The sequence below is a fragment of the Musca autumnalis genome, unplaced genomic scaffold (assembly GCF_047663935.1).
Source record: "Musca autumnalis isolate F117 unplaced genomic scaffold, ASM4766393v1 scaffold_3, whole genome shotgun sequence".
Taxonomy (NCBI): Eukaryota; Metazoa; Arthropoda; class Insecta; order Diptera; family Muscidae; genus Musca; species Musca autumnalis.
Window position 1 is genome coordinate 39,232,684 of NW_027411866.1, and position 12,432 is coordinate 39,245,115.

At 36.2% G+C, this 12,432-nt stretch overlaps 1 protein-coding gene across 4 annotated transcripts in view; it reads left to right on the forward strand.

Moving 5' to 3' along the window:
• raskol (Ras GTPase-activating protein raskol) overlaps positions 1-12,432 on the forward strand; it is a 484,925-nt gene that overhangs the window by 291,587 nt on the left and 180,906 nt on the right. For 2 of the 4 annotated variants that reach the window (XM_073971815.1, XM_073971814.1), the window contains exon 3: positions 7,246-7,317. The exons of the other annotated variants lie outside the window; for them this stretch is intronic. In XM_073971815.1, coding sequence (XP_073827916.1) covers positions 7,246-7,317 — 72 coding nt within the window. The remainder of the gene's footprint in view (positions 1-7,245; positions 7,318-12,432) is intronic. 4 annotated transcript variants of the gene reach the window in all.

Consider the following 12,432-nt stretch of genomic DNA (forward strand, 5'->3'; position numbering starts at 1 on the left):
GCAGAAGGTTGTCAGAGATTGGATCATGTGTTCACCCATGATTCGCAGTCTCCGGGTCGTGAGTGTGCTCGATTGTCTCTGCTTCTTCCACATTTTCGTATAACCTGCAGTATCATCTCCTTCCCATTTGCAGGATATCGATCTTATTCTGCAGTGACCTGTGATTATTCCCACCGTTAATTCCAGGTCGAACATCTTCATGGAATGCAGAGCTGTAGTTCTTCGTTTGGAGAGGATGGAGCAGATTGCCTTGGATATCTTACAGCTACACTCGCTGTGCCAAATCTTGTGCAGATATCTTAGTTTCGATTGCCGTTTGATTTAGTTGTCGCCTTCAATATCGACTGACTCCAATCCACATCGCGCCATTTCATCCCCTATTTAATTTCCTTCGATGTTGCAATGACCCGGGAACCAACACAAGGTAACGATTGATCATAGCGCTTCCAAGGTGTTGTTGCAATCCAAAAACACTACAGACTTGATAGTGGGTCTGGGATCTAAGTGATTTAAGGGCCGCCTGATTATCCACATAGTTAGTCACCAGTCCAGCTATGTCCCTTTTCATGTTTCTTATCAACTCACCTGTTTTTTTTTTTTTTTTTTTTGATGACCCCACAATTTTCGTTCAACCTATATGAGAGCCGTAAATTGAGGGTGGCGCTGTAGACGCCTGCTTCTGTTCCCGTTTCTATTTTGGGAAGGAGATTTTGTCCATGAAAGGAATTACAATTTATCTCTTTGAATTAATCAAACTTCGTTTTAAGAAGAATTAAGTTCCTTCTAAAGAGCTTCAAGAAATCACCGAAATTACTCATGCTCTTTTAAGTAATTTAAGGGCTGATTACATAAGCTGCCTTGCCTGCTTACCTTGCTTACTTCTGATAAAAGAATAAAAATAAAAGGACAACCTAGTTCGAAATTTGCTCAACCTCCTTTATTCTTTTATTTTTATTATGTCAAATATGAAGCAGGAAAGTAAGGCAAACAGGCAAAGCAGCTTATGTACACAGGCCTTTAGTGTCTTATAGGTTAGGTAAAATGACGCTTACCTGTTGTAGTAGGCCAGATTGCCTTGGATATCGTACAGGTAGGTTCGCTGTGCCAAATCTGGATAGCCTTGTGTCGATATCTTGGTTCCAATTGCCGTTTGGAATGGCACAAGAAGGCTTGATTGAGTTGTCGATTTCAATATTGGGTCACTCGATCCACAACGCTCCATTTCATCCGCTATTTCAATTTCTCCGATGACCCGGGGCCCAACACAAGGTAACGATTGATTTTAGCGCTTTCATTGTGTTATTGCAATCCAAACCGCTGCAGACTTCATTGAGTGGGGTCTAAGTGATTTAAGGGCCGCTTGTCTATCCACATAGATAGTCACCGGTTCAGCTATATCCCTTTTCCTGTTACTTATCAACTCTACTACTTTTCTGATTGCAAAAATTTCAGCTTGGAAGACACTATAAATTTCGATCAATCTGTATGAGAGCCGTAAATTGAGGGTATAGCTGTGGACGCCTGCTCCTGTTCCCGTGTCCATTTTGGAACCGTCGGTATGTACCGGGTAGAGGTGGGGAGTTGTGGGTCCAGGACTCACTGTTGGGTATGTGCACATTAATCTCGTCACTGATTGCCTCCGATCCCAGTGCTAGTCCCGATCATCGTAAAATTGCAGCTTAAGCGTACTCGGAGTTGCGCCATGAACTTATCTCCTTAAGTCCCAACCCACACTTGAGTGATTTCGTGAAATAAGACGTTCTTAGATCGAGTTTCCCACTACAGCAATTTCATAATATTACTCTAGTATGGAACTCGATCTAGGAATGCATAATTTGAAGAATTTTTCAATGAAATCGCTATAGTGTAAACCGGGACTAAGTCGAAAAACATCTGTGGTTAGTAGTGATACCGCTCTTTGGATATTGTTTAGTTTATGAAAAAAGGATGAATTACTCAAAGCATTCCATCATACCAGATAACCATAAATAAGAATTGGGCATGCTATAGTCGTGAAGATCCAATGGATGACCTGTGGTTTCAGTCCCCAAACTCTTACTAATGGAATTCTTGCATGAATTAAGGGCTATTAGACTCAGTGTTTTATAAGCACGAACCAAGATTGGACGTATGGGTGTATTGGAAACACCCACCATGATTAGACCTTCGCATCTTTGGTAATTTATGTTTGGACCTTCGAGTCAGAGTGTCTTACAAGTACTTAATAAGAAGATGTGGAGTTGACGAGCAACATGTCGTTGTTGTTGTGGAGGCATATAAGTTTCTATGCTCTAGTTCAAAAAGACCTGCCTACGTGATTTGCAGCCCTTACAAACGCCACTGGCTCTAAAAGCATCTTGGGTTTTGCAGGCACAAGTGGTTGGCAGTGCAAATCTTGATCAGCTAAAATAAAAGAGCTCCTTTTGGGTTTTTCTTAAACTGTTTAAGTCGGTTTAGGCTCTGTATAACTTCTAACTTTATTTTCATAATCATCGTCCTTATATACTAAACATAACGGTACTTAATCCTAGATTTTGTTTGCATAATCTCTTCTTAATCATAACAAAACCAATCCTTAACACTACCGCTGTTAATCATTGAATTATATATCGTTAAATAATACGAATCACTACAAAGATATGTTTTAGCCATTTCTTCATAACATTTGATCCTTTGAGTAGGATTGAGTGTCTTCCAAGCACAAGTTTTTCATGCCACTCTTCAACTTACAATTGAAGGAATATCAAGTAAAGTGAAAAATATCCCTTTTGAGAGGCCTTATTAGATGGTTGAACCTATTAGTTTCTTTATAGCTAACATTAACCAACCGATAAATATGCCAATTCGAAAGACCAAATGTTTTACCCTATCATAGTTGAGTATGAACTGAATTTTATAAAAGTGCGTTCATTTCTTCTACCAGTTCATCTATTCATCGGAAGGAACAAGAATGATCCCACAAAAATGTCTTCAGTCCCTTAGAAACATAAATTCACAAATCAACGAAAATGTTCAGATTACACTTACATATTAAAAAAGATTTCTATTCGAAGAACCAAATAGTTTGCTCAATCATTCTGGCTTTTCTTACCTACATATATTAGATCAGCATACAGCAGTATCAGTCACATAACAACAGGAATGGAGGCACGCGTTGTCAGGGATGCCAACTGCGGGCTCTCTGAGCTAGTCTTTCCTTTGTTAAACCACGACAGATGAGAATAAAGAAAACATATGTTGTTGTTAGTTAGCTGATCTAGTCGAAGGAACAACTATTCAGCTCGGAAATTTTTTATCTAATCCAGAATGTGGCCTTAATTGTTGTTGCCAACACCCGCAAACGCAAATAAATGTATTCTAAAATAACAGTTCGTTTAAAAGAACTCTAAAACCTTCTTTTATTCTATACATTAATAAAGGCTAATACAAGTCTTTATATAGCCTCAATTCTCCTTTTCTCCACGCCTCCGAAAGTGACATCATTGAAACCATATGCTGTTCATATCACATTTAAAGATTTGATGACATAAACTTTATTGGCATCATCTTCATCATCAGTGCCACGCTATCTACCACAACATCTTTATGTCAGTATGCAGATATGTCACATTTGCCTGCCTTATGTTACGGTTCTTGGCATTAACTCGTCTTACTTAATGATAATATAATGAAGATTAAGTTTTGTTTTGCTTGCAACAAACCAACTATTCTGCAGATATTCTGTTCATGCTTTAATCCATAGTAAAAAAATTGTTTTTCTTTGTGACAATGGGTTAAACAGTTGTTGTTTCTTCTTTTTTTGTTGTTTTTCATTTGTTTTTTTTTTGTGGTTAAAAGACGTTTTGCTTCGATGACAACCGCTATGTGTACGGCTTTTGTGATATCTCTATTGCGTTAAGTTTAACGCTCTTTCGGTGGAGGCGCAACGCAAAACCTAAAGCTAAACGACTTTAACACATGGCAATTGTTGAGGTTTTTCTTGTGACAAAAAAATGGATCAAATTGAATGTCTATTTGGCAACATGAAGGTACAGGGTTGCTGCTTTTTAGTAGAAAAAAATTTAGAGCCACATGAGCCGATAGCCCATTACATTGTAATTTTAACAACATACCTTTTGTATTACCAATAGTTTAAAAATAATGGGTTATGTTTTCATATTTTCAAGGTAAAACTATTTGTTTTACTCATTGCAAAGTATTGATTGGTGGTGTCACAGAATGTGCAAAAAAAAAAAAAATACAATAAGCCAAAAAACATTTGCGACATTCTGAAAAACCCATTCCAAAGTAATGTAAACAAGCTACCTTTTTCATTACCAGTAGGCAAATCCTATAACTTTTCACTTTAATAAAGAATTGTGTCGAGGATAGGGACAAAGGAAATTTGTCCTTCTCCTCGACACAATTCTTTATTAATATTTTGAAAAATTAATAAATAAATCCTAAATGGTGCCTATATACAACCTTCTTCCACCGTGGATTCGAGTCCTTCGGATCTTACTGGTTATAATGGTCAAGGTTATTCTTTTTAATTCAGTTGTGTGTTTGAGGAGGGCGTTATTCGAGCTTTGGGTGCTGTCAAGTTTAATGCGGTTGGTTCTGACGGTATCTAATAAACCGCGATCTAAGATATAAGTAAAGACACAAACGTCTTTCTTAGTTGAATGCTTCTAGTGCACTGTTTTATTAAAGTAAAAAAAATTCTTAACAACTAAATAGTAAAACATGACTTAACCTAACTTATTTTCGCTCACTTGATCTCTGTAATCGCACATTGACTGTCGCTGGAGCAAATATTTGCCTAATGTGACCCTACCACATTAGACCAATATTTGCTGCAGCGACAGTCAGTGTCCGATTACTGAGAGCCTGTGAGCGTAAATAATGCCATGAAATTTATGCTCACTTGCTCTCAGTAAGTGCACACTGACTGTCGTTGGAGCAAATATTTGCCTAATGTGACCTTACCTTTAGACTAGTGCAGAGGTGCTCACATTGAAGATGTGTTTCTCCGTTGCAGGCCAAACAACGACTGATGTTCACTCTCAATTTACGCTACCGTGAAGAAATGAGCAGCCCTGGACTAGTGTGTAAAAGAGAAAGGTGAATACACAAATGTATACGAACGCATCTACCATACAATCTTATGGAGAGTTCGTAGACACTTCGTTATCTCACGTGTGGCAAGCAAACGAGCCACGCATGGTTATCAGTCTACACCAGCGTCGCCCAAGAGAATTACATCAAACTAAAGCAAATGTTTATAGTACAGGTGAAAAAAAAAAACAACCAAATGATGTTTATCTCTCGCTTTTGCACACGTATACTGTGAATGAGAGAGAAAAGCAAATGCAAAACAACTACAGATGGGCGACACTGGTCTATACCAATGGTGGGCAAATTGCGAGAGACTCATGTATTTTTTACACTTTTGTGTATGGGGCCGAGCATTTCTGCCCAACAGTGGTCTATACATAGATTACATCCAGCAAAGCAGACATACCACAAGTGGCAATGGGAATTCTAATCTCATTTTATTCTAACGACCTCCAACGATAAGGCGGTCTGCTTACCACATGTTTACCTTTCTCAATTTGACGGTATTAAAAATAGATCCCTGCTTAACAAAAATATCTCTCGTCTCTACACACGCAACCCTCACCAATACATTCACTATCTGTATTAGAAAACTAGTCTGTTCCCTGCAAGCAAAAACTATCGCGGAAGTGACTTAGGCGTGTCGCCCAGGGCGATGAAAACAGTCGCGGCGATAGTCGCAGAAGTCACCCTGAAGTGACTCCCGTTGTGAAGAAATGAACCACGCCGGGGTGTCGTCTTGGAAGTCACTCCAGCGACACTCCTAGAAGATCATTTCCGCGATAGTTCTAGAAATTAAAAAAATATTTTTTTTGTTTTTTTTTTCTATTTATTTTTATTTTTATTTAAATTTTTTTATTTTTATTTTTTTAGTTTTATTTATTTTTTTATTTATTTTTTTATTTCTCTTCTCTTTTAGAGAAATTATTCTTTGCAATTTCCGCCTACATTAATTTTGTCATTTTAAAAATGTGATGTTTTTTGCCTGACTTGGGAAGCGAACCCGGACCTTCAGAGTGCAAAGCGAGTGTGCTTACCACTGCACCACCGTCTCATATAATCATAAGATAGAAAATGTTCTATATTTGCTCAAATGTGTTGAATCATAAAATAAATGTAAACAATCGCCTTGGAAGTCACTCAGAAGTCACTCCAAAGTGTCGGCATACGCGATAAAACGTAATCACAATAAGGCTATAGAAATTGTTTGTGTAATTCACCGACTATCTTCCTTGGGGTGTCTCCGGAGTGACGTCTTAGGCGAGGGAGTGCGAAACGCACTTCCAATTGCTGGCAGGGTTCCTACGCGAAATTTCACATTTACATGAACGGAGCTAATATATGTAGTACTTGTGGATGAAATGAAGTGTTAAGGGTGTATTCTTGATGTATATAATCTTTTATACATAATCTTTTATTTGAAGCAAGTCTTCGTCGTTATTATTGGTAAATATATCCACCTTCCACGAAGGCCTGCTACATTGGCGCCCAATGTGGGGCCATATAACACGACAGTTCATTCCTGTAAAACAATTTAAACACTATATATCAACCTCAATGCTTCCTCAAGTACATGAAACCGATAATAGTGCATCATAAGAGCCTACAAACAAAGAATCAGTTATTCCTTTTCAAATTATGCAATCTTCTTGTTTCACTGGCGTCCAACATGAGCATTCCTGTAGAGAAATTTGAACAATACATCTCAACTTCAATGCTTCCTCAAGTATATGAAACCGATAATAGTACATCATAAGCTCCTACAGAACGTGAATCAAATTATTCAATATTCTTGTTTCACTGGCGTCCAACCGCTCATTCCTGTAGCGCAAATTGAACACTACATATCAATTTCAATGCTTCCTCAAGTACATGAAACCGATATTAGTGCATCATAAAAGCATATACAGAAAGAATCAGGTATTCCTTTTCAAATTATTCAATTGTCTTGTTTCACTGGCGCCCAACATGAGGCCATGTCACACCACGTTCATTCCTATAGAGCAATTTTAACACAACATATCAACTTCAATGCTCTGTGAGTGAATAAAGTATTCCTATTATGAATAAAGTATTCCTATTATTAATTATTCAATCGTCTTGTTTCAAATTGTTAATTAATTCCTTTTTTCTCTTCTTTCTTTCTAGGTGAGTACAAATCGAAAACCCTGCCACGGATACATTTCGACAATTCAATAAATGATATGTCGCTGAATGAAGGTAAATAGTAACTCAAGTATGGTCTCTCCTATAAGTACTTAAATTTTTCAAAAGTCACAAAGCCGCTCTTAACGGTAAAACACAATCAGCTTGTCGGTGACTTTGTTCGCTTTGCTCTAGTAAAAGAGTATATAAGAAAGGGCAACCTAGTTTGATTTTGTCTCGGCCTTAAAGACCGAAAATCAATGAATGCTTGCGTCGCTTCATTTCTGGTAAAAGAATAGAGAACACCCGAGACCACATTCAACTAGGTTGCTATTTCTCATTTATTCTTTTATGCAAGCAAAGCGAACAAAGCAAGCGACGAACTGATTGAGTTTAGACATTTAGTGATTCGGTAACATAGGGAACGCTTTTGAACCTGGAGATAATAATAATATGTGTGTTCGTTTATTCAAAATTTGTACAAATTGTTACTGAATGTTGTTCGTTTACTCTACAGTACAATACAAAAGACCTTAGCCGATTACAAGAAGTTACTGAACTTGTACAAATTGTTGAGTAAACGAACACACCTTATGTTATTTACTTATCTTATAGTACGTTTACATATAACCAGATTTAATGAACCCGCTGGACTTCAAATGTTTATTCCATAGCGTATACGTCAACCAAATCCTCAAAGAGAATGTTAAACCGGCAAAAAGCTTTAATGTGTATGGCGTTTTGTATTAAGTCTTATTACCTTTTTTTAGGTAATCTATCCTTTCTCCATTTGTTTCGGTCCAACTTTCACACCAACCTGGTTATGTTATTTGACTTTTGTTAAACTGGCAATAATCGTTTATTTTTGTGTTACTTCCTTATTTCATTGTTTCTTTATTCCAACACTACGATTACACTATTATTGCTAGTATTATACGGTTATTATCATTATTGTTTGTTGTTTTAGTTTATTCTGTTTTTATTTGTTTTTGCACCTCATTGAAACATTAAATCCCCAGGAAAAATAAATAATGAAATTATTATTAACTTCTTCAATATAAACTAGGCAAACAAAACACCACAGAAAAAAGGAAGGGGAGCGGTAGCCTCTCCTTTCCATTACACTTTATTGCAATGTTTATTAATTTTATTTTTTTTTTTATTATTTTGTTTCAAGTTTAGACTCCATACCCATAATGGCGCCATAATAGTCATGACTTTCAATGCATGATTTTAGTTTCATTTTTTGACTTTGTTGTGGTGCCTTGTCATGTGGCAACACTTTTTATGGCGAATCGCAAAATCAACCAACCAAAAATGAAAACATATTGACAACGCCAAAAGCTAAGCACTTTTTGCAAATTTAAAGTGTTTACGAGCCATTTATGTCAATTTCCATGCCACCACCACCTTTTTTTCTTAACTACTTCCTTAAGCGAACGGAAAGGAGGTCTGACGATGTTTTTGGCTATACAAATTTCCTTTTTCTCTTTTATTCTTTTCCAAGTATTTTTGGCATGCTATAATTCCTAGAAATGGCCCACCACCAATATGGTTGAGGGTGTAAACGCGCTAGCCTTTTCAGTTTTAATGACTTGTTTGAACAAGTCTATTAAAAAAGAATTGCATAGAACCAAGTTATCTGGTTGAAGTTCTTCTTTTTTGTGTTAATTGAAGAATTACTTTAAATGGAAAGTCATTAAATTCCGAAGAGCGTCGTAATGGTAATTATAGAAATTTTTTATTGTCGAAATGAAGTAATTAAATCATACTTTGTTGCGGTGGAGAATGGGTGAAATTCAATAACTTTTTTTGATGTAGCGGGAAAGTGGAAGGTAGGAGGTATATGAGATGAGGCAAGCATAGAAACTTAGTTACGAAGTCTAACTTATAGGCTAATCGATTCCCAAAGTCTTTTTAAAGAAGGCCAATAATTCTTATTTTGAAGACCTATAAATAAATAGATCGGTTAATAAAACTTGATTGACTTTATATTTGAAATTGTCTTCTTTATAAGATAAACTAACGGAACAACTTAATTCCAATCTCTTTATGAAATTGTATTCTTCAAGGTAAACAAATAAAAACATATGTTGGCCAAACAGCTGATCTGTACATTATATCAGTTGTACAGATCAGCTGTTTGGCCAACATATGTTTTTATTTATCAGTACAGCTGATAAATGGGTATCTTTGTGTTGTATTGACTCATACCAATTAAATGGATCTCTTTTTGAAGTACAGAATAGTTTTTAAATTGCGACCTTTGTGGTGGTTAGCATCACATTTATCATGTGTTTTTTTTTTTTTTTTTGTCACTTGAACTCAATTCCAAATGTAATTTATTTATGTTTTGGGTCATTTTATTTTTTATGTAGTTTCTAATTCAGTTTAGATTTTCTTGCAAATAAATAACAAAACATAAAAAACAACAACAAAAAACCGATTATTGCCAACTACAATCACTTTAAACAGCTGATCAAACTTAGGGCGGTTCACACATTAAAACTTACATTCAAATGTCATTAATAATAAATTTTCCTTAAAGTATGTTATAAGGCGACCTGTTGATCTTCTGCAGAAGTATTATGTGGCCCTGTAGGAAGACATATAGTCTTCTTTAAAGCATTAACAACCTACTAGGAAACAATTGGACTTACCACCTTCTCCCTAAACAAAAACATTCTTAGCAAGCAATAATTATACTATTTATTTTTTTGTTGATATTCCTTTACCATTAACATTTTAAGTTACAAACGATTTTACGGTTAGCTTAACATTTCACTGATATTTCGTTTGCTTTAATCCATTTACCTCTCTTCTAAGCATTGTGTACATAGCCCACCTAAAGCTGTGTTCAATGGGCTAGCTAGTGTGGTGTGGGGTTTTGTCGGCTTACTTGAATTGTTATTGGATTTTGATTATTCGCAAAAAGGGGGGTCTTATTTCATTGTATGGCCAATTACGTTTTTGTTGTACATGTTTAACTGACTTAACGGTTTTCTTTGGCCACTTTTTTGCTATTATTGCTATAGGGGAGCCATTCAGTCTTTGCAGCTTAGGTTTTGTTTTTCGATTTTGCCATACATCCATTATTGAACAATGAAGACGACGACGTCACTATGTATGAATGGATGTTTTAAATTTCAAATTACATCGTTTTTTTCTTTTGGTGTAGTATTATTTTACAATGTATGGGATATGGTTTAAAAATAGTTCAAGGTGATATGGTGATATTGAATATTTTGTTATGGAAATGTTTGCAATTGGAATGAATTGTGAAATTGAAGCTACAATCATTATTGAAATGGATGAAGAAAAGTACAGATTATTGTAATAATCAACAATACCAAAATCAGTTGTTAAATCCGACTTGCCAACCCTACTGAAATTCTTTCTTGGCCTTTATTACGATTCTGTAATAGGTTAAGGACACAATTTAGCCGAATAGACATTGGGTTTTGAGTTTGGCGTTTTCAATATTGCAATATTCATTAGCGGCAAGTCTGAAATTCTCGAGATATGACAGGCAAAAGACTCAGGTTCGAAATGGGGGCATCTGTAAAGAAGGCAATCACAAAATGTGAAAGAATATCGCTCTACCGAAACTGCGAAAAAGCAACACGTACAAAAGAAAAAATTTCACCTAGGTTGTTCTACTGCACTGCCGACCAAGAAGAACCCAGCAAACCAAATGTCGGATGTCCGACACGTCTGAACAATTTCGGAAGCAACGTCGTTCAGATTTCGTTCCGATTTCTAAACGATTTTTCGGAACGGAAATAGTTCAGATTTTGTACCGATTTCGTTCCGATTTCGGAAAGAAATTTCCTTTCCGAACTTCCCAAGGATTTTCTTCAGATTTCGTTACAAAATCGGATCGAAATCGATACTTTGAACAGTGTGTTAGTAAGGTTGTAGGCACGCACGCTACAAAACAAAAACAAATCAAAACATTTACTCTCTTTTGCGTGCTCTTTCTTTGTGTTCGGGTCGTGTGTGTGTGAATTGCCGAAAAACTTCGTAACTTCAGCAATACCAATGAACGGCATTGTTCTACTGGTCGCGCCTTGATTGGATTTACCAGATTTCGTGTACTTCCCGTGAAGAACAGTGATAGTGGCAAGGGGAAGATTCATGTCACTCACGAGGAAACATAATAAAAAAGGTGACAGAGAAATGCAATACCATGACACCATGGGACACAGGTATAGAGTGAGGAATCTACAAGATATAGAAGATGGGCATTTAAGGGAAATTACTATTACGTCCTCAGACCAGAAAGCTCAACAAGTAGTTTCTACTTGACTGTATGTTACGTACTAAACATTACATAAGGCTGGTGAAATAGTTTCATTACAGGGCTATTTATTTTTGTGGACAGGTATGCGAAAATTTTCGTTGTTGCGTAAACATCTCGTTGGACCATAAAAGTTAACTTTCTCAAGCAAACTACTGCAGCGAAAGGGATAATAAATCACATATTACAAAAATGCCTGATTTGAAAATCTTCTCATATTAGAAAGAGTTTCTACGAACGTGGCCAAACCTTATTAGTTTGCAGGACTCTTTTATGCTAGCAACGCCAAGAAATTATTTGAATATTAGCTAGAAAGGCCGCACGAGGTAAAAAGTGATAATTGGAAGGAGATTAGAAGATTGGCATGAGATGATATTAAGATGGTTTTGAGTTCTAAATTAAGAAATGGTCCTTCAAAGCATCTTAGGACAATTTCTGCTCCAAAAAACTTTTATGAAACCCCTCCAACAATTCTTTAAAAAAACTTCAATATTGAGTAGACGACTATCGTCTATAGATAGTTTGCCACAGCTAGACAGTCGATACTTTTAAACCGACAAGCAATTTCGAATTTGAAACCCAAAATCCTCTACTGCAGCCAAGTGTCAATAACAGATTAAAATTATTTCAAAATGGAGGTTTGGGTGGTTTGTGAACCCAGTGAGAAACATTCTTCATTCAAAAACTTCTTTCAGGAAGATTTTCTTGTCCCTGAGAATCAATAGCTTTCAGTGAGAAACATTCTTCATTCAAAAACTTCTTTCAGGAAGATTTTCTTGTCCCTGAGAATCAATAGCTTTTCATTGAGAATTCAAGGTTTAAATGTAACGAGTTTAATAGACTGATTCACTAAAGAGAGCTTATCAACTAGTTCAGTCGATATATAAAGT